Raw genomic sequence first — 23132 nt, forward strand, 5'->3', positions numbered from 1 at the left:
ACAATTTTACATTATATAGAAAGCTTAGCCACCCTTTATATTGTGTTAAAATGTGGTGATAAGTCCGCTTTATGCCTGGTGTTGTCGAATATTAAATTGTGTTAAAATAAGGATTACACAAAGGAAAACTGCCTTATTACATGTAAAAAATGTTCAATAAGTATAAAAAAAAATGCCAGCACTTTTGTGACCGGTAGAGATTATTAATGAGATGGTACGAGGCTTCACTTTCCCATTACCTGCTTCTAAATCCACAATAGATTCAGCTTTTCTGAACATGGAGGCACTTTGGCCAATATGATGTTAACAAGTGTAAACTTTTACAATGCAGCTTTATAGCAGACAATGACCCATTGAATTTTTTGTTATATATAGACCGTCAATAAATCCCCCAGGTGATGCAGCATAGCTTATAAATAGATTTTAGTTCTACAAATGGCTGACAAACAATAATCTAATAAATCCTCAAGCACACAGCACCACCACTATGGGCTACTATTCATCATTTGCTTTCTAAGTATACTTTTTGTATTCACATTCACATGCAGACCAAACTGTCCCATAAAATTGTTGAATTTTTAGGGTGGATTAGTATGATGTTATTCTTAAAGTGGAATAGTAGGATGCTATTTTTAAGGTGGAATATTAGGATGCTCTTATTAAAGTGGAATAATAGAATGCTAATCCAAAGGCGGACTAGTAGGATGCTAATTTTAAGGCGGAATAGGATGATATTTTTAAGGTGGAATAGTAAGATGCTATTCTTAAAGTGGATTAGTATGAGGATATTCTTAAGGTGAAATAGTAGTATGCTCTTCTTAAGGTGGAATAGTAGGATACTATTTTTAAGGTGGAATATTAGAATGTTATTCCTAAAGTGGAATAGTAGGATGCAATTTTTAAGGCAGAATGGTAGGATGCTATTTTTAAGGTGGAATAGTAGGATGATATTTTTAAGGTTGAATAGTAAGATGTTATTCTTAAGGTGGAATAGTAGAATGCTCTTCTTAAGGTGGAATAGTAGGATACTATTTTTAAGGTGGAATATTAGAATGTTATTCCTAAAGTGGAATAGTAGGATGCTAATCTAAAGGTGGAATAGTGGGATGCCATTTTTAAGGCAGAATGGTAGGATGCTATTTTTAAGGTGGAATAGCAGGATACCATTCTTAAGGTGGAATAGTAGGATGGTATTCTTAAGGTAGAATAGTAGGTGATAAAAATAGTATCTTTCAGAAGAAATGTTATAGTGAACAAAGCATGTATGCTGGAGATGTCTTCCGTCAATAAATAAAAAGTATTTATTCAAAGACACACAAGTTCACAAAGTAAATAAAAAGAAAGCATATGAGGATATGACCTGATTGATGATACAGATCATTTCATGAGAGAATACAATGGTCCAATCTCTCTTCCCACACCCTCAAAAATAGCTCCTTTTATACAAAAGTTTCCCATTGACATACACTGGATATAGATTACATCATGCTTGCTTACTACCAAGCAAAGGTAATGTTAAATATAACTTTACTCTATTACTTGTTGTTAAAACATAAGGAGTAAAAAGAGATTACCCAGCTCTTTCTCACTGACCTCTGTTCCATTGGAAACTAAGTTAACTAAGTTCTCATGCACAAATATGGAAACCTCAAATTCTTACATAGATAACGTTAAAAATAAGTATACAACGTTCAATGATATATGCGGTTGTTGGATTTCTTATCGGGAAACACTGGAGGTTAGGCGCCACCTGGACCCATCCATTTCAGTTTGATACTGCAGTTTTCTACAGAATTTGTTCCAATATGTTGATTTTCTTTTTTAAGCAGGTTGTCTGTTCCCTTGACTATTGTCTTGACTGTAAGGTACTGATTTGATGCTATTTGTCTTTTATTGCAACTTTGCCCCAGACTTTCCTTGAATTATGTGGAAAGTATACTGTACTGTTTTTGTATTCCCATAAATATTCCTCTTTTTTTCAGTTTATGTGAATGTTATTCTGTATGTTTAAATGTGTGAAAAAACAAGAATGTTATAAAAACAAAAATAAGTATACAGCTATCTACTTACTCTTCTATGACCTTTCACACACATACACTAACTATATTTCTAATGTAAAATATAAATATTTCTAACAGTAGGATGCTATTCCTAAGGTAGATTAGTATGATGCCATTCTTAAGGTGGAATAGTATGATGCCATTCTTAAGGTGGAATAGTATGATGCTAGCCTCCTGTGTGATCAGTCCTCCATAGTATTGGATAAACAAATATTAAGCATACCATAAGCAAGTCTTTCCATGGTTCTGAAACTGGGTAGGAAGCAAATCTTGAGCCGTACCACTTCCAAATATCCTTAACTTTGACATATTGATTACACATAAGTGTTCAATTACAGCATTGACTATTTAATTGGCCCATATTTTGGTATACTATGGGTCTGATATAACAAATACACATTTTGCCGAATGCATTGCTTCTTATTTGTGATTTTCCCTGAATCTACATGCAGTTACTATGAAGGTAAGTGATTCTTGTTGCAATTGTGTATTTACTGCAGCATCCCTAGCATCTTAAGTAAGATATATGACATTGGGCTGCTAATGGCATGCCGGGGATGCAGTATTTCTTATTACTGAATGGACGCTAATCATGCAAATACTGTGTGCAGACAATCCCACTTGACAACCATTTTAGTAAATGCAGCATTCTGTTAAAACATTGTTTGAACCTGAAGCTTGCTTTATATTAGTGGCTGTATTAATTAGCAATTAGCCTGTGCCACCTGCTGGTTGTCACCCAGCACTGCAGCTTAGGTCATCTTGTACACACCTGTCATAACTCCTGGCTAGCACTGGACTTTGCTGTCTACGTTACTGTAATAATGTCAGGCCTGGTTGGGCAAAAGTACAACTGTGTTACCAGGTAAAAAACACATTTTTAATTAAATTGTATTGTATTTGTCTGGTGTTAAAAAAGGGATATACTATACTATATATATATATATATATATATATATAATCACAAACATATCCCACAGCGAAGTCAAACTGTGTCAGTCATTACAAGATGAACAGGACAGGTTCTATAATTATCCTGATGAAAAAGTTCAAAGCCAAATTTTTATCTTTACTTAATACTTTCCATGGAATTCATCCGCTGATTTGCAGCACTCCTGTGAGTTGTATTGCCACGAGCATTTCTTCATAATGAACTTCATCCTTGTGCTCTAATGAGGATCATATTTTATTTATAAACATCTGGAGAGTTGTAAAAAAAATGTCAAAATGATTCCTAAATTAGACAGCGTTCATCTTTTCTGCCATTAGTAAGTGGCCCAGTGTGCTATTTAGGGGCCATAACAGGCTGATTTTAAGTAACCTTCCAGCCGTACCAGGTGAGAAAATCCCGAACTTAGATACAACAGCAGACGACAGGTCCCTGCATGCATTTCATGCCCAACTCTGGGCTCAAGATATTATGAATGGTGGCCCAGCTGTAGTAAGAGCAGCAGCCGTACTTACTGTTTCAACTGAACTGGCTGCTGCAGTTATGCATTCTACCACTAGATGTCCTCAGTCTTCATATCTTAATGATGTCCAGTGCTATTCACTCCAGAAGACTGAGGACATCCTGTGAGTGCAGGGCATCATGGAAGCACCAAGAAGGGGGCATCCATACTACCACATAACTAATGATGTCAGTGCTGCCCTCTGAATCATTAAGAGTCACCCAGGGCTGAGGAACCAAACCCTGATCCTTGCAGTAGATAGATTGAGATTCTTTAGAAAAAGTAGATATATAAAAAAATGCATAAAATAAATAGATGTGGGAGGGTGAAGGTTGGAAATGCTGCTGGTCCCCTTGCTGGTCAAATGCTCATATATTGAATATGTGTGCAAAAATATTACTAATACTGAGTGCTACTTCCCAAACCCCTTACATTTTAGACTCTTCTAGGCAGGGTCACTGTCTGTACCTGTCATTTGCAACTCCTATTTAATGTACAGCGCTGCATGATATGTTGGCACTATATAAACACTGCTTATTATTATTATTATTATTATTAATAATAATATTAACAATATTAATAGGTGGCCCAGTGAACTAAAAGGAGAAAGAATGACATTTGAAGGAACAGTAGGCATTAGCATAATCTTTGTTGCCTATATTTCTGGATCTACCGATCATTTTATAAGGAGTAACCTCTTCTCATTAATATATATTATTATTATTATTTTTATTATTAATAATAAACAGGATTTATATAGAGCCAACATATTACATAGTGCTGTACATTAAAGAGGGGTTGCAAAAGACAGACAGTTACAGACAGTGACACAGGAGGAGGAGAGGACCCTGCCCAGAAGAGCTTACAATCTAGGAGGTGGGAACATTTCACACAGTAGGAGGGGAGATATTGAATGGTTGGTAAGTATTGAGGGTTTAGGAGAAGGTAAAAGACAAGCAAGTATGAAAAGATGGGTTTTGAGTGCCCTTTTAAAGGAGCAGAAAGTAGGAGCAGGCGGATAGGATGAGGAAGACCAATCCAGAGAGTCGGGGCAGCTCTAGAAAAGTCTGGGAGCCGTGTGTGTGATGAGGTTATCAGTGAGGAAGTCTAAATTAGTAGGTCATTAAAGGAGTGAAGAGAGCGGCTAGGATGGCATTTTTCTATCAGATCAGAAAGGTAAGTGGGACAAGAACTGTGAAGGCAAAGTACAGAAGATGAATTAGATTCTCATCTATCCTTCCCACCGCTCCTCTTCCGCTGCATCTCTTTGCAGATCTCTGCATTGGCTTCCATTTCACCTTAGAATCAAATTTAAGCTCCTGTGCTTTGCCTTCAAATCTCTACACGGTTATTGTCCCACTTACCTTTCTGACTTGGTAAAAAGTACTCCCCCAGCCACTCTCTCCGCTTCTCCAATGACCTCCTAATGACTTCCTCACTCATAACCTCATCACATGCACAGATACAAGACTCTTCTGGAACCAACCCCACTCTCTGGAATGGTCTTCCTCGTCCTATTCGGCTTGCTCCTACTTTCCACTCAGTTAAAAGAGCTCTCAAAATCCATTTTTTCAAACTTGCCTACCCGTCTTCTTCTGTCTTTTGAAACCATCACTACTTCCCACCATTACATATCTCCCATCCTTTTGTGTGTGAAATTCCCCCACCTACTAGATTGTAAGCTCTTTGGGGCAGGGTCCTCTCCTCCTATATCACTGTCTGTATCTGTCTGTCATTTGCAACCCCTATTTAATGTACAGCGCTGCGTATTATGTTGGCGCTATATAAATACTGTTTAATATAAATAGGAAATAATAATAAAGGTGAAATGGAAGCCAATGAAAAGCAGCGTTGGGAAGGAGAGATAAGTCTTAAAATTAATGTTGCCTCCTAAAGTCTCTAAATAAATAGCTAACTAGTAATTATAAAGCTGACAATCCTCAGCCAAGGAGGGCAGGACAGACATCCACCGGAGTCAGAAGGAAGGATCCAAAAAGGATTCAATTTTGCCAAATGGTGTACAGCTTGTGGATTCCTCCTCCGATCTCCGGTAGAAGAGTTCTGCAGGAAAGAAGAGGGTAAGATAAGAATATAAGTGCCCCTATGGCAAGGTAATTAAAATAAAATAAATGATACAATCTATGTTTGGAGAGGGAATGGGGTATGCGTTCTGATTTGAGGTCTATAATCAAAATAAATAAAAAAGAAAACGTTTGCTTTGATTTGCTTTTTACATGTGAACCGAAACACAAAGCATGCAAATAACAGCTATCTTTGTGTGCTAAAAGCTTGAAATGCCATTTTGTAAAGCGAACGTGAAAATCATTTTCCTTGAAGATGGAAATCAGGAAGCTGTTAACCTGCCTTTAATCCGGTCTACAGACAATAAATGACAGACAGCTGGATGAAAACCGTTCTTGTAGCTGTCAGACGTCTCCTCTGCCGCGTCTATCTCAGGCCATCGGTTCTTGCTCTCTCAGCTCTATAGAGATGTAACAATTGCGACAAAGTTTAGAATTCTGCGGCTTCCCAAATTAAACGCCGCCATTGCCAACTGCATATTTATCAGCCATCTCCCTCCAAAACATGATAGATAACAAGTCAGCGGAATTAATCATATCAAAACCCTTTGATATTGAAAAAGCCTCAGGAGCAAATACCAAGCAGAACCGGAAAAGTTCATATTGTTTATTATTGAACTGACACAAAAATTGGCGTCGGAACAGGCGGCAATTGGCGGCGTTCCTCTTAAAATGCTAACATGAAAACATTTTGATTAGCTGGGAGTTTGAAAAGGGCCTGCAAAGTGCAATGTAGGACTTCTGATTTATTAAAAAAGTGAGCCCGTCACCAGGGAATCAGCTGTGTAGAGGTACTAAGCAAATCAAAATTACTCTTACTTACCTTTATGGCAGAAAGGGACTCCTATCTATAGCCACACTTCACTACTTCTAAGCAGATAATGCCTCCTTTGCTATGCACCTTGGTACCTCCAACCTGCTTTTACACCATTACTGGGTCCTGTAGGGATGGATAGAAGGATCAAGAGTGCTCAGTAAAGACCAGAAACCCAACACTGGTTCCAATGGTGGCCATAGCTCTTGAACAAGGGGAAGATTAGAGTCGGCCTTAGCGAGTCACAAGGTTGGTGTTTAGGCTTTAGGATCTTTATGGCAGCCATAGAACTACAATTTCAATCTCTTCTTGAACAGAATCCATTGAAGTCCATATGCCCAGACCACATCTTACGGTGGTAATGGTTAACATGATACCAACACTATGACTAATTTAATGACTTGCATGATACATAAGAGGTTTTTATTTGGAACACTCAGGGGTATAGTCATAAAAATAGAATAGGGGGCAGGGTACTATCCATCCCCCCCCACTAAACTCCTGCCTAAGTGTCCCACAGAGTGACGTCATGATACCAGAACCCGCCCATTCAGGCTTAGACCCAGGCTTAGACCTGCCATGGGAGAGTGGGCCGGTTGTGTTCAGAGAGACAACCCGACCACCGTCCTGAGCCTGCAATTACATTCAGGAGACATGGTTTGCGGCTCTGGCTGGTCCTTCTCTTGATCTGTGGGGCGGGCGCACTGGCCAGAGTTGTGGACCACCAAAGAATTATTTGCAAAAAAAGAGTGAGCAGGCGTGCCCATTCCCAAAAAAAGGGCGTTCTCACCTGTGCCTGCCCCACTACACCCCTAGGAACACGGTTAGGAGACATGCTTCTGCTTGGCAATCCTATGCTGTGTGCAACCGCAGTATAGCGCGCCCTGCTTATTCTCTCAGGGGGCTTCGGTTGCAGAGTAGTCAGGAGGGGCGTTATGTTAGTAAACCCACTTCTGCCTAGCAATGTACCACTGCGTTATGGCGTGCCCTGCTTATTCGCTTTGTTGGTGTTACTTGAAGAGATTGATTTGTTCAGTCTGGCGGAGGAGAAATCTTTACAAGCGCCTTCCCCAGAGAAAGTAGGCAAATTACGCTAAACCATGGTGGTGCACAGCGCAGGATTGCCAGCCAGAAGAAGGTCTCCTAACATGAACACTTATGAAATACAGAGAAGGTTTGTTCTACGGTAAAAAGCGAAACTAAACCCAAAAGTTAAAAAATTGCAACCTGGTAGATCCTTTATTGCAGGAGGAACAGGTGATATCTTCAATGAAAATCCTTGCCTAATTTAAGTACTCATGTGTCCCCGTTCCATTGCGGATATTACTGTCTTCTTCGCTTTTTACTTCCACCCTTTTGATTGGCCTGGCCAGGATCTCCTGTGCAGGAATCCTGGAGTCCATTCAGTCCCAGCAGCCACAGGGAAACCTGGGATGTGCTGAGAATCCAAGCACCATTGCTCATTGCAGAAGGGACATCACCTGTCCCATTCTGCAATAAAGCCCTACCTGATCCCAAATTTTGAAAGCGGAACTTTAGTTCTGATTTAAAGGAAAAGTTGGTGAGATGGTTTAGAAAGTTTAAAAAAGGTTTAGAGATGGTCAAGTTGGGTTGCTGGAGAGTGTTAATGTTGGGAAAACATGGAGAAGTAATGATTGAAGAATTTTTACAGGAAGAGCTTGGTGGTAACATTATATTGTGCCAAAAACTACCAACACCCAACTCTTGACTTTCCAAGAATCTTATCATTTCATTTTAATAGCTGCCAATCAAATATAAGCTTTAAATGAAGAATAGGTTTGGATAAGTTCAACCATTTTCATTTCAGAAATCTACAAAACTGAAACATGTACACTTTCCATGATATTGTGAAAGATGGCAGTGCCGGAGGTTCTCTCGACGCATGATATGGCATGTATTTATACCACAGATTATGAGTTTGGTAACAATAGAAATATGATATGATAAGTTTGTGCCAATAACTTTATGAAATGCTCCTGACCAACAGCCAGTTAAATGGCATGAAATGGTGAGAGAAATAATACCTAAACACGGTTCCTATATTAGCAGAACAATATCATGGACCTCCACCCCTTCTCGAGTAACATTCATAGCACGTTATTTCAAGATTCTACACAGTGACAAGTTTTCCTCTCCCACGCATTTGCATTTGATTTGTTCAGGGCAGGAGTTTGCTGACCTCCACTTTTTGCTGCTCAAAGACTCAGAATCAGACGATTCATTTTAGTTTATTCCAGGCAGGCGGCAGCAAGGAAGAGTTGACAAATAGACACAATTAGAGACACAGATCGTTTGTCTTCAGAAAAGGTGTGATGGAGCGAATGTCACTTGGTGTGTTGATCGCAGAATTTATTAAGAATCGGTACGTGGCTGTCACCTGAGAATTGATCTTGTGACCTAGAAACCGGAGTGCAGGATCCCTTTATCAAAAAAAAGCTGGGTAGAAAGTTGGAAAAAATGCTGATTGGCCTAACAACACATGGCTGGATCTCATGTTAAATGTAGAATGCCCAGCTGGCCTGGAAAGCTGTATTAAGCTGGGGATAAGGAGTGCCATAGCAATAATTTGGAGATTGTATGTGCAAAATTTTCTACTAAATGTAGAAGGAGAGTTAGCATTGGAAACCCCAATACTGAAAAAAAAACTCCACTGAAGATACTGAGAAGTCATTTAGTAGATATTGAAATGTTCCACTCAATACTCACACCTATGGTTGCTGGATGTGGTTTTATGATACAAACTGGTGGTTGGGCTTTTGCATTGAGGTACAGTGGCTGTTTTTCCAACTGTAAATGTTAAGCCTCACTTCTGGCTGATGTGTCAAACATCTAACATATCCACAGAGCCACCAGCCACCATTAGAATTTCTAAGCAAATGATATGCACCCCTCCCCATATTGCAGTTGCTTACCCTTTGCCTCAGCATTCCAATGCCCTCCAAAAATGCACCCATTTTTCCAGAACTTCTAAAATATATCTCAGCTTTTCAGTGCCCTTCTCCATACCAGCTTGATAGTTCCCCAAAGTTTAATAAGCTTTCCAGTAACATCCATGTTTTTAGCATCTAAATGCAACAAGGTATATGTGTGCAGGGACACAAAGGAAATCTGCTAGAATCAGGTATAACATTTATCCTTATTCTAAGGATACAATCTACTCTACAATCTTTTATGAATGCTGCAGCCAGACTCATCCATCCTTCCCACCGCTCCTCTTCCGCTGCATCTCTTCGTAGCTCTCTTCACTGGCTTCCATTTCACCTTAGAATCAAATTCATCTCCTGTGCTTTGCCTTCAAATCCCTTCACAGTTCTTGTCCCACTTACATTTCTGACCTGATAGAATAATATTCCCTAGCCGCTCTCGTCACTCCTCCATTGACCTACTAATGACTTCCTCACTCTCTATAACCTCATCACACACACGGCTCCAAGACTTTTCTAGAGCTGCCCCGACTCTCTGGAATGGTCTTCCTCGTCCTCTTCCGCTTGCTCCTACTTTCTGTTCATTTAAAAGAACACTGAAAACACAATTTTTCAAACTTGCCTACCTGTCTTCCGTACTCATCTGTCTTTTAAAACCGTCACTACTTCCCACCACTACATATCCCCCCTCCTATTGTGTGTTAATTCCCCCACCTCCAAGATTGTAAGCTCTTCGGGGCAGGGTCCTCTCCTCCTGTGTCACTGTCTGTATCTGTCTGACATTTGCAACCCCTATTAACAGCGCTGCATAATATGTTGGCGCTATATAAATACTGTTTATTATTATTATTATTATTATAATAATATGAATAATTCCATGTTTAAATTACCTAAAATTTTCAGTGTATCCAAAATCTTAAAACAAAAATGTTATATATATCATGGAGTGGATGAGTAGGAGGAAATTAAAGTGGTATGCTAATTGCCCCATGGGGCACACTGTATTTTATTATTGTATTTTTGATCCAGGGAAGGTTCACATTCCAACATGACAATGACCCAAATCACACAGCAAAGACAACTCAGGAGGGGCTTAGGGACAGCTCTGTGAATGTCCTAGAGTGGCCCAGACAAATCCCTAACTTGAACCCTATCCAGAGCCTCCGGAGAGACATGAAAATGTTGTATAGGAAAATGGTGCCTGGGAGATCCAATAAATATTTGGTGAAAATGCCCATCTGACAGTCACCAGCCAACCTGACTGAGCCCAATCCAGGTCTCCAAAAAGACTTGAGGCTGTAATTGTATAAGTAAAGGACCTGAATACTTATATAAATGTAATATTTTGTTTTTTTCTTTGTGTTTTTCTTTTTATTACATTCGCTAAATTTTCTTTTTATTTCTTTTTATTTTCACTTTATCGTTATGGGGTACAAAGTGTAGATTCATGAGCAAAAAAAAAAATGAATTACAATGATTGTAGAATCAGGCTGCAAAATAACACTGAAAATAATAAAGACGGTCTGAATACTTTCTGAAATCGCTGTTTATATATTAGGTTGGGATTTTATTCTTTGTCCCCACACATTTATCCTAAAGCAGAACCTCTAAAATGCTACCATGTCTGCACTGAGAACAGAATCTGCCCCATATGTCTATTCTATTCATGGGTAGAGATAGGCACCCTGCAGTTTTCTCTATTTCTCCAAAACCACAATGGCCCCTTTGTGGATTTCATTTGCAAGGAACGTATACAAATAGTGTGCGTCTCCAGTGCATTACCCACTGTCGATATTATCTAGGACTAAGAATCCATTAAATGAGTTCCCCCCACAATCTTACTTGGATAACCCAGATGCTTTCAGTGGCATCAATGCAAAAAAAAAAGAAAGCTGTTTTCATGCAGCAATTTCCTCCAGTTGTATACAATGGTTCCCTACAGTGTCATACAACAACCAGTAATTGATTCTTGTGTTTGTAGCATCCACTAATTCTGTCTTGAAAGCCTTTACAGATTTTAAAGTGTACATAGAACCTAAATCTATTTTTCAGTATGTTTGCCATTATGTCTCACTGTGTTTCCTTAAGCAAATTGTTTTTATCTTTCTGTTGCAAAGAACCCTAACATGAGATCCTGGCAAGTAACATTACTTGCTATAGTAGACTGATAATGCTATGGGGCTGATTTACTAAAGCTATTCACTTGAATTTAGGATATGCAATGGCTATATTTTACTTAGCTTGGAGAATTCAGGGAAGATTTACTTTGCAAAGAATATCCAGTTATGTGGAAATAATGTTAAAAAAGTATTTTGCTTGCAAATGATTGGATGGTAGAATTCAGCAAGGCTTCACCTTATTCAAATTTACTTACAAGCTTTGGGTACCATAGAGCCTCCACTCCAAGGTCTTTCCTGGATTGAAAAGTGCAGAACAAAACTTTTTTAACTGTTCCAAGGTGTTCCTGGCTTCTTATCATATATATATGATAAGCTGGGGAGAACTGAACAGAAGTAATTGATGGTTACTGAAATGTGCTGGGTGGTGCGACCAGCAAAAAGGGTCGGGGAAAAAAAACGACACACACACACACACACACACACACACATTATTTATATATATATATATATATATATATATATATATATATATTTATATATATTATAAAAGTGGTATAAGTGTTCTCCCTGGCACACCACCCAGCACATTTCAGTAACTACCCAGCTGTTTTTGGGCTGATAAGTTGGGTTACAATACAAGGGCCACCACCCTACAGCTTCTTCCCACCCAGCTTAAAAAAATATCTGGGGAAAATACTGTATATAGTGTCTCTATTATTTAAAGTTCGTCAGTTTTAGAGTTCACCTGGAATGATGGATGAATGATGGCTGTCACTGCCATGTACAACAACACCTTATTGTACAAGCCCCCTATGTGGTAGCCTTATGCAGGTGGTAAAATCTCTTTAAGGAGGTATCAAGAGTATATTGGACCCCTATTGTCACCCCGGCACCCTATGCTCCATTACAATCTTTTCCAAGCCAGTGCAGCCAGGGTTTGATATCTCTGTACCTGGAAGAGTTTAGAGCTGGGTTCAGTGTTAGTATTTTCAGGAGGTGAATTCATGTAGGTTCTTAAGCAATATTTGCCCCTCCAGAATTAATTGCAGCCTGTAGGTTACAATTCTTACACCCACAATCTATAACTTTTCCAAACAAAATAATTTTCCTTCTATCACATGATCTTACATTTTATCCTCCCAGGTGGAACAGTGCATTGCCCTAAGGCGTGGTGCAGCTCAGGATTTATCGGCTTGGGATGGGTAAATCTTAAGGACATAGCCCAGGTGGGTCTATGATTGATGGATCTAGCAAAAAGATCATCAGTGACAACCATCATAGCTCTGAGAATCACAGGAGGCGTGTCTATGACAGCCAGGTCACTGGTGAGCAGATTGGACTGTAGCGGGTGTCATGCTTACTGGAGGCTTCAATGGAAACCAGAAAAGGAAGACTCAATAGGATTCTTCAACACTGCTGCACAAGTTAAGGGATTTACCCAACAAAAAGAAAAAGGCTTAATTGGGCTTTGAATTGATGATATACACATATGAAAAATCTCCAAAACATTAAACAAGTAATTATTTTCCATTTGTAACATGATTATTGTGCAGTTAATTAGAAAGTTCAGACAGCAGTACAAACCTAGCTCAATAATAAAAGGTATTTTGATGAAAATGCTCAAAGTTAGAACTGGTTGTATGAGGCTTCAAAGCATCTCGGCCATATAAAACAATCAAATAATAAACAAACAATCTTAAATAATAGGTAAAAAAACAATGCAACAACAGAAGTGAAATTTAATATTCAAAAACATCAATGCGGTGGAAGCTGTACTATCAAACTGCGACAAAATGTCCAATTATTTCACTAATTACTCTCATTTTGCAGCAGCACACAGCAATTATCCAGATGGACAGGATGAGTTTTGTGCAGGAGGGAATGCAGGGAGTAGCTGAGCACAAACCGCCATCTGCTGGTGAATAGGAAGTACTGCAATGAATGCAAGATAAGCCATACAAAGAATACTTATTTACTCTTGATTATATGTTGAAACTTACTTTTATATTTTTATATATTTTTAGGGGATAGGAAGTCAGTTGGGGTCAGGTAAAAAGCAGGGAGAAGACCTTTGTAAGCTGGGGATCTTCGCAGCTGCCACGTGACAGTATTGAGCCAATTATGAAAATCATCACTTTTACAGTCCTGAATAAAGCCCAACTAAACTGAAAATTGTACAAAGTAAAACCCAATAGCAAACAGTTTAAAACATTAGTACAAATAATGTATAGAAAGAACATTATGGACAGAATATTTGTTTATTGTTCCAAGTGTGCTTGCATACTGAGTTACAGCTATTTCCTCTTATCTCTTATATTTAGCCACTGGAAAGGTCAATCAGATTGACACCTAAAGTAGAAAGAAAGACCGTAGTAGTTTCAGCAACTACTATAGATTGCTTTAAGAAAAAGCTGAATGATTTCTAGAAGCACAGAATATAACTGGGGATTAAGGCTTTAAAGTAAAGATAACAGAGACTGTTGATCCAGGGAACATTCAATTGTCTTATGGGATCAGGAAGGATTTTTTTCCCCGTGTTGGAGCAAATTGTACCAGAGGTTGTGTGTTTTTTTTTGTTTTGCCTTCCTCTGGATCAGCTATTTCCATAGAGTTTTTAATCTGGGATATGTTTATTTTCCTAGTGGTTGAACTTGATGAAGGGAGATGGGGCAAGTCAGTTATTCTTCTTTGGAGGAAACACAGGGAGAACATACAAACTCCATCCTGGACAAGATTCAAACCTGAGACAAAGGCTGGAGTACCAGCCACAAGAGCCGCATGCCCTAGGCAATGACAATACCCAAACATAATGCTTAATTAAAATTTGATTTTTCATTTTTGCAAGTTAAATCATTTATTTGTGCTTGTTAATGTTCCTTGTGCACAACATAAAAGAGTTCATATTGCACATTTAAAAATAGAATTTCTTATTGACAAATTCAGTGTTATAAAAGAAATATAAATTCAGCAGTCATGTATTGAAAATGAAGTGAGAATATTAGTATATTGGTATATTCCCCATAATATATATTCCCACATATTTTAAATCAAAATGGCATCAATCCTGCCATCTGGTGGCCAGACATTGAAATGGAGAATCTTCCCTCCAGGTTGAATCTTTTCTCTCTTCTCTTTACTTTTTTGATCTTTTTTTCTTTCTTAACACATGGTACCATACAATCTGTGGAGCATTAATAGGCCCATTGGCAGCTCATCAAAAATCCCACTGGGTGAGTTAAAGCAAACTTATCATCACATGTGTAACTTTATTTAAAAGAGTGGCTATCACTTTTATATAATGTCTGGGTTTTTTTATATACCTTTTTTAAAAAAAAAATTTTTACATTTTTTTTTTTTTTGGGAGAGATTTGGCATGCATCATTAAGGGCTTATAATGTAAAAAAAATGACTCATACATAAGCAGTGAAAGTTCAGTGGGGATAATAAAATGGGATATAAATTTACCATATTGGCTTCTTTTCACAGGCCCACAGAAAAAAAAAATTCTGTGAATTCGGGACAGACAAATGGCATTGTAGGCCATGCATTGGCATTGCATTTAAATCAACAACCATGCAGCCAAAGCGACGAGAACTGTGCCAAGATCTGCTGCAGAGATGTGTAAGAAATGATTTGCACTTGTTCCCAATCACTTGAATGGGAGAGGATGGGACAGCGGTTACAGGGGACAGAATGCTGTGGCTCACCAAGAGTCTGAAAAGGCTCCTATGACCCTTCAGAAACTTCATCCAGTTGAGCTTAGCTCTACTGCCATCTAGGGATGAGCCTCTGGCATTCTCGTGTAAATTTCCTCAAACTTCTGATGGGTGCGCGAAATTTCAGGAGGATTAAACTTCTAGTGCCGGGGATCACACACTGACAGGAGGAGTTCCAGGGCTGCATTCATTCATGCAGGCCTGGGAATTCTCCTGTGTGCGATCCCTGGGCACTAGAGGGTAATTAACTGAGCTGATCAAAGAATGCAGCCATGGCTGCATTCATTGGCTCCATTCGTGGACAGCTGTGGCTGCATTCATTGGCTGCATTCGTGGACAGCCATGGCTGCATTCATTGATCAGAACAGCCCGCGGGACTTTTTTTTTAAGGAAAATTCGAACTTGATCAGCGAATTTGCACCGGCCGTTCTCGTTTACAATTTCAGTAAGCGAAAATGGCTGAATTGTCCGCGAGATCGAGTTTAAAAATCTCGCTCATCCCTACTGCCATCCTCAACATTGCAGGAGCATCAACCCTGCACTGTGCAGGAAGACCTGAGGGCCACCCCAAATGTTGAGAAGCAGATTTGATTGTGGGCTGATGTGGTAAAAGTATTTTTCCTTAATATTCATCCTTTAGGAACTTAACTCTTCCAGTAAAACTTTGAGTTCCCCGGAGTTCCTTAATGCAATGCAGGGCAAACATACCACGCGTTGCCATATATGCAGCCATGCGTGTGAATTTGCCGCTTTTTCACAAAATGAAGATTTTCTTTTTTTTGTTTTCTGTCTGCTCGTCAGTGATTGTGAGATTGGATAGAAGGGTTATAAACAAACAAAACTACAGAGAAAATATTGATGGAAATCCTCGAAGAATAACCTTTAAAAATCACATCGAGTAACCTTTTAAGAAGCCGCGGCTTCTCCATCACAGTTCAGTGAGCAGGCGTATTCCCGCATAAACACGTCTGACTCAGATCTTTCATGTATGAGTGACAGACACACGGAAACATGCCTGCTCCTAGAAACACGCTGCCAATCATCGAGATGGAGAAGATAGGGAGATCGCATTTATGGTCAGGTCCGCTCTTCTAGGATAAGACAAGGAAAACAGGAAAGGAGATTATTCCATAGCTGGTAATGATTGTCTGCACTTTACAAGAAGTAGTGCTATTTCAATGCAAACGGTGTGTTTGCTATTCTAACACGTGGCAACGAAAGGCAAAGAAAAAGCTGTGATTGACTTGTTTCACTTGAAACTCAAGAGACATTCTGCATCCAAAAATGAAGCTCTCACCACAGTGCTACTTGTAATTTCACTATCCTGTTACACTCTGGGCAGTTCCTAGACTATGGGGTGATTCGGACCATAAAACTGAGGACATCTAGTGGCAGAAAAAAGTACTGCGGAGGAAATCTCTAGATTCATGCTGAATGTTACAGCAAATACCTGTTTGCTGCTTCCAGGCCCAGAGAAAAAAAAACGATTCTGTGCATCCCGGACAGACAAATGGCAACGTAGCAATGCATTTGCATGGCATTTTAATCAACAACCATGCGGCGAAAGCAGAAATCTCTAGATTCATGCTGAATATTACAGCAAATAACTTTGTTATTTTTATCTTTTGATGTTCTTCTCTAATCTTCTGCTCTTCATTATCATAAGACATTGTTATTTTGTGTGCAAGCTCTAAGGATACAGGATATCTGGCTAAATCATCCATGGAAATGTTATATCTCCATTCCAGTTCTTTGCCTCTGACACCCCTATCCCTCGTTGATATTTAAGAAATGTAAATGGTACTCCCCATATGAGATTTAACTACCATGACCCATTAAGACCCCCTACATGTAGCTTCTCTCTATAGCAATTTACAGGGAATGAGTAGGATGGCAGCACCACACACTGTTGTAAAATGTGAAGATGTTCTTTACGAGCTGTTGAATGGCTGACCAGGTGCAATCCATGGGGAGCTGTGCGGGATTGCTCAAGTAAGAGCTAGGTGTAAACCTGTCCTTGGGCTCAGGGGCTGCAAGGGTGTAGATTCAAGCTCAACTTAAAAAAATGCCTTCCTAATGCGTTTCACTTGCATGGGGGCTCCGAAAAAAAATGGCATAACATAATTTGCATAAATTAGAAAAAAAATCAACTGGCTTCTCCTCCAATTACAGTGGATTTACAGTACAATATATATACAGCACTAAATACGCCAACATTATACACACAGCCCAATATACATCAACACATAATGCAATAATAAACTTTTAAAAGTACATTTATAAGGGGATCGAAGAGGTTATTGCACATTACCCCTCTTTGTCAATGAATACCTCACACTAATACGGAAGGAGAACACAGGTTAATGCAGGGATCATTTGTTATCATAGCGATCACTGGTCAGGAGCCAGTTGACCAGGATCCTAATCTCTGCACCTAGATGTCAGTGGTCCAATGAGTGCATCATCTCAGGTGTCAATTATGTACAATCCCACTCACACCTGGCACTTCAAAGATCTTAAAAGTTGCAAGCAAAAAGGGGTTAATACTCGAGTTTAAAAATTGCTAATGCAGAGAGTTGTAATCATGCGTGAGATCGGCATTTTCTTTCCCTTATGGCGAAAGGGCTTCTTCTGCGCATGCCTGAGATGCTCGGGCATGTGCAGAAGGAGCAGCCAAGAGCCTCCCTGGATGTGTGACGTAGGTATCCTGGGAGGCTTTGCGCTCTCATTCATTCTCGATCGCCTAGGCGGAGGTCACGGTGCTGCAACCTTTTTTTTTTTTTTTGAAAAGTGTTTTCCATTAAAAAAAAACACAAACTAACAGAACTTTTACCCTACATTAAAGAGTTGTCTATCCTTTTATGTCAAGAAAATTCTGAGTTTAGGTACGCTTTAAAGACAGTTGAGATCCGGGTCCCCTGCGCCCACCAATTAAAAACCTGCCAAAAGTTTCTACATTGGCAAATTTGATATACACATTTTTGTCTTATCATGAATATATTCACATTGTATACATTTAGGGTACCAGGAATATTTTTTAGTAAATATTGCCTTTTATATAAATACTTGAATAGCAAAACATGAACAAAATTAATATTTTAGCTGCCATTTATGTTACCCTGGGTCATCAGTGATATTAACCTCTGGTCATGTGACTTCTATAGGAATGAGACATGATGGGGGTGTCCCAGGTAAGTAATGCTGGAAAAGGGAATTGGGGTCCCAAAGTCTTCAATAAGTGAATGAAAACTGGTGCAAGAATGGCAGAAATTCTCAGGCAGAATGTCAGGGACAGGAGGGAGACCAGCACTGGCAGCATACACAAGTCAGAGATAAGTTAGGTGCATTTATTGGAAGTGAAAGCATTCCAAACGACAACAAACAATGTCTAGTGCAACATATAGTTATATATAACTATATGTTTTATATAGTCACTATATAAAACATATAGTGACTACAAACAATATGCAGAGGGCAACAATATCAAGGGCAAGAATATATAGAGCAAGTGGCCAGAGCACCAGCAAGGATTTAGGTACAAGATTCAGGTCCAATGCTAAGGCAATAGGAGGCTTGTGAAAGCAGAATATATAGGCCAGCCAATTATGAGCCACAGGCGTTGCCAAACCAGGAGGTGAATCTGCAGCAAGCCACCTGCTGGTTGCTTGTGGAAGCACATGCAAGGCATACCTAACCACAGTGCCACCAGCAGGCAAAATAGGGAGCTGCAGGGCTTCTAACAATATCTGATATTTTACTGTACGGCCACCATTGCAATGCGGAGGAGGATATCTGGGTTGCTGTACATGCATGCATATGAAGTTTATTATTATTAAATCTATGTTACAAAAAGAATATATATATATATATATATATATATATATACCGTAAATATATAATATTTAATTATTTTTAAAATAGGTTATATAATGCATAATGAATCATAATAATGTTAATGGATTTTGTAAAGCGTTGTGTGACATGTCAATGCGTTTAATAAATAATAATAAATGATGAATAGTTCATATTTACCATTTACACTCAGTAGGGGGAGCTGTGTACAAGAATAGGGACTTGGATCTCTCTTCAGTTGTTGTGCTACAAAAAGCCCTAAAAAGTTGTCACTGTCCCTCCCTCATCCCTAAATTCTTATAAGTCAGTCCAGAACGACAGGCCGGCAGTTTTTACCAGCCCAGCAGGCTGCTGAGTGTTATGGATGCCACTTTTTAAGAAATTACACATCATTGGGACAGTTGGGAGGTATGAAGAGGAAAAGTTCCTCCAAATTACACTTCATGCATCTATTGCATTCATGTGCGCATTACAATATGTATTATAAAAATAAATGGGCCAATAGGGTGACAACCACCACCCAATTGGGCTCCTATGTTGTCTCCTTGTCACATGGTGTACAGATAATAACAGAAGAAAAAAGTAGTGTTATTTTGGCACGCATCAAATTTGTATTTTAATATCTTTCACAAACAGTGTACAATTAAACAGAAAAGTGCAACATATTGTTATAGACCTTAACCCTTATTACGTCATGGGGTTTAAGGGTCCTAGTAATAAATGGATGTCTCCTAATGGTGACAAATAAACATATTGGTCAAAGAAAACCAACAATTACAGATTATGAATACAATTAAATTATGAGTACAGTCTGGTAGTCTCCAATCCTGACGCATTTCGCCCTCTTCAGGGTTATTTAATGGTTGTAATGTCAAATATGCTGGGTAGGTACTGGAGAGAGGGAAGGTTTCCTAAACCTGATAGTAGGGAGTTGAACTTGTCCCTTTGTAGAGAAGTGTTTCAGATCAGAATATTGATATATGGAGTTTGGGGACCATAAATTTTTTTTAAAATGACAGACTTTAGCAAAAAAAAACACTGTGTTCATTGTTTTTTTCATCATTTGTTGAATCTCAGTGCTGCCAATCATTATAAGCTTATTACAATCACTTTCTATATCTGCAGCAGTGATGATTGTATGGTATTTATAGGAGCTCTATTCGTGCAACAGTGGACCATGCCTGCCTAATGTAAACGGGTGACAACAAAGGAACTCAACTGAGAGATATGGACAGAGCGTTGTCACGCTATAACAATAAGTAGTCTGTCATTGCCACTTATTTTTTTGAACATTTTTTATTAAAATTATATACACATGGTAAATTGCAATACATTTTGTTCTCTTTTTATAAATTATCCACCTTTTAATTTGCTCATGAAATTAGTTTTTTCCTATTCCTTTCCTATTGTGACAGCTGAGACTTTTAGCGATTGGCCACTAGGTGGCAGCTGTGCACTTTTGGCAATAGACCACTAGGTGGCAGAACTTTACCACCAAAATTTTAAAGGAATCTGGGGGAATAAATTAAAAATAGAACCCATTATTACATTAGTTCACATATAAAATTATTAGGAGATTTTAATATTTCAGCCCACATTTACATAATTCGGGATACTATATACACTTCCAAAATAAAATTTGAAAGAATTGAGTCCTAAGCCATATGGATCATACCTCAGTAAATTGGGAATACAGGTAGTCCCCGGGTTACATGCAAGATAGAGACTGTAGGTTTGTTCTTAAGTTGAATTTGTATGCAAGTCGGAACAGGTACATTATTTTAATAAATGCAATTAGGACAGATGTTTGTCCCAACATAATTTTAGGCAGTGTGGTGTCAGTTACTGTATAAAATCCTCACATTCACAAACAAAGCAAAAAAAATGTTATGTAGCCTAGACATTCATTAACTTCTAGAGCAAGCTGTGCTTTAATCTGCACAGCAGAGTTTATCTTGGTCATTAAAAAGTTACAAGAGGCTGCAGAAACAGCTCAGCTCTGAAGATCACCCACAACCTCAGCTGTGTTTAGCAAAAGATTTCTTCTGTATGTCATGCAAACCGCCTGCCCCCCTCCCCCATCAAGCCTCCATCCTGCACACGAGAAAGCAGGGAAGCCCCGTTCATATCTAGGAGGTGTCCGTATGTCGGATGTCCTCAACTTGGGGACTACCTGTAATAGGAACAGTCACTGTAAGTAAAGAAACCTGTCAGGCTTACCTTGAGCGGCGATATATGTGACTGCATGACATAGCCATGGACATTTTCTATTTGCGATAAATTTTTCTCCGACACGTGGACGAGTTCGGGGCCCTTGATATCATGGGTGAGTCTTGGCAATGAGTGATCATGGGGAGGGGTGTCCTCATCTTGATAGCGATATTTCTAGAAACACAAAAAGGAAAAACATTAGCATATACATTTTCTATGTAGTATTTACATTCTGAAAGTTACACCATAACATTTCACAGTGCCGAGGGAAAATGTCAGTAAATGCAACAAAGAATTTCAGGCCAATGTCCTATATGCTGGGCACTGAATACACAGCAAAAAAATAAAATGAAGTGCTGTGATCCTCCTGTAGTAGTTCCTGGGGTATAGGCACATTTGGCTTAAAACTTTCAAACGTCTGCAGGAAAGCTGAAGGTGAAAATAAATTTCACCATTCAACATGATAATGACTCCAAACATACATCCGAATCAACAAAAGAATAGAAGAGGAAAAGTAAAGTTTGGGAATGGCTCAGCCAGAGGCCAGACCTGAATCCAATAGAAAATCTGTGGGGTAAACTGAAGAGAGAATTGGAATGATTTTCCATTATTCTTATTATTATTATTATTATTATTATTAATAATAATAATCTAGATTTATATAGTGTCAAAATATTATTCAGCGCTGTACATTAAATAGGGGTTGCAAATGACAGACAGATACAGACAGTGACACTGGAGGAGGAGAGGACCCTGTCCCAAGGAGCTTACAATCTAAGACGTGGGGGAAGTATCACACAATAGGAGGGGATCAGTCCCTTACCCCGTTCACCATCCCAACCCTTTGCCCTGAGACCCCAGCAATTAGATTGATGTCCTGTTCCAAAACCCCCTCATTGATATCCTAACACTTTATTTGCTTACTCGCCTATCCAACCATTAAAAGACGCAATCCAAATCTAATGGTTTGACTTTATCCTAACACGCGCCCTTTAACTCTCTCCTCATACCACCTGAAAATGAACCTTCAACAGTTAACCTGGCCTTTACCATATTACACAACTCACAAATCCCAACACTAACTCCTGAGCCTAACATAAACATTACCTGACCCGTATCCCAACCCTTATTTAACACATTCTGCAGCATACAATCAGCAGGTGACCTGGCAACACCAATAGATTGTTGATGGTATAGAAATCAATGGCAAATCAAATCAAATAAAAAAATGTTCAGGTGAAAGACAAAATAAAAAAAATATCTTATTGTGTATTAGAAATGCAGTCAATGCTTCAGACTTTTTCTAAAACTATCAAGCCTTCTTTTTGCTGCAGTTTAAACTATTTCCACTGGATGGCGATACGTGCTATGATTTCTAATTACAATTATTACTATTACTTTTAATAATATTAAACAGGATTTATATAGTACCAACATATTACGCAGCGCTGTACTTTAAATAGGGGTTTCAAATGACAGACAGATACAGACAGTGACACAGGAGGAGGAGAGGACCCTGCCCCGAAGAGCTTACAATCTAGGAGGGGCTATATTTCCACCTTTTGAAGAATGCACATGTATAAAATATCAACCTATAATAAAAATTCACATTTAATGGGTCTGTTTATTAAAAGAAATCCTTTCTTATCATCAGAAAAGGTTTGCCTGCAAGAAACCATCATCTGATTTTCTATTGTGCTAACATCTCTAAATGTTTGGATTTATCATCACTTTGTGGTCTAGTGAATATGGTCCCCCTGGCAAATAAGGTGACACTTCTCACTGGGGACACAGATAGCAATAAGATCCTTCTAAACCCTTTCATGCCCCATTTAAAATAAAATAACACCTTTAGGCTACAGGTTCACTTAAAATAAAGCAT

The 23132-nt window shown here is 38.8% G+C and overlaps 1 protein-coding gene across 1 annotated transcript in view; it reads right to left on the reverse strand.

Annotated features, from left to right (window-relative positions):
- The window catches only part of DLG2 (discs large MAGUK scaffold protein 2), a 767759-nt gene that overhangs the window by 420860 nt on the left and 323767 nt on the right, over positions 1-23132 (reverse strand). The window contains exon 5 of the mRNA XM_072398627.1: positions 21260-21424. Within this exon, the coding sequence (XP_072254728.1) occupies positions 21260-21424 (165 nt within the window). The remainder of the gene's footprint in view (positions 1-21259; positions 21425-23132) is intronic.

This window comes from Pyxicephalus adspersus, chromosome 1 (assembly GCF_032062135.1).
Source record: "Pyxicephalus adspersus chromosome 1, UCB_Pads_2.0, whole genome shotgun sequence".
Taxonomy (NCBI): Eukaryota; Metazoa; Chordata; class Amphibia; order Anura; family Pyxicephalidae; genus Pyxicephalus; species Pyxicephalus adspersus.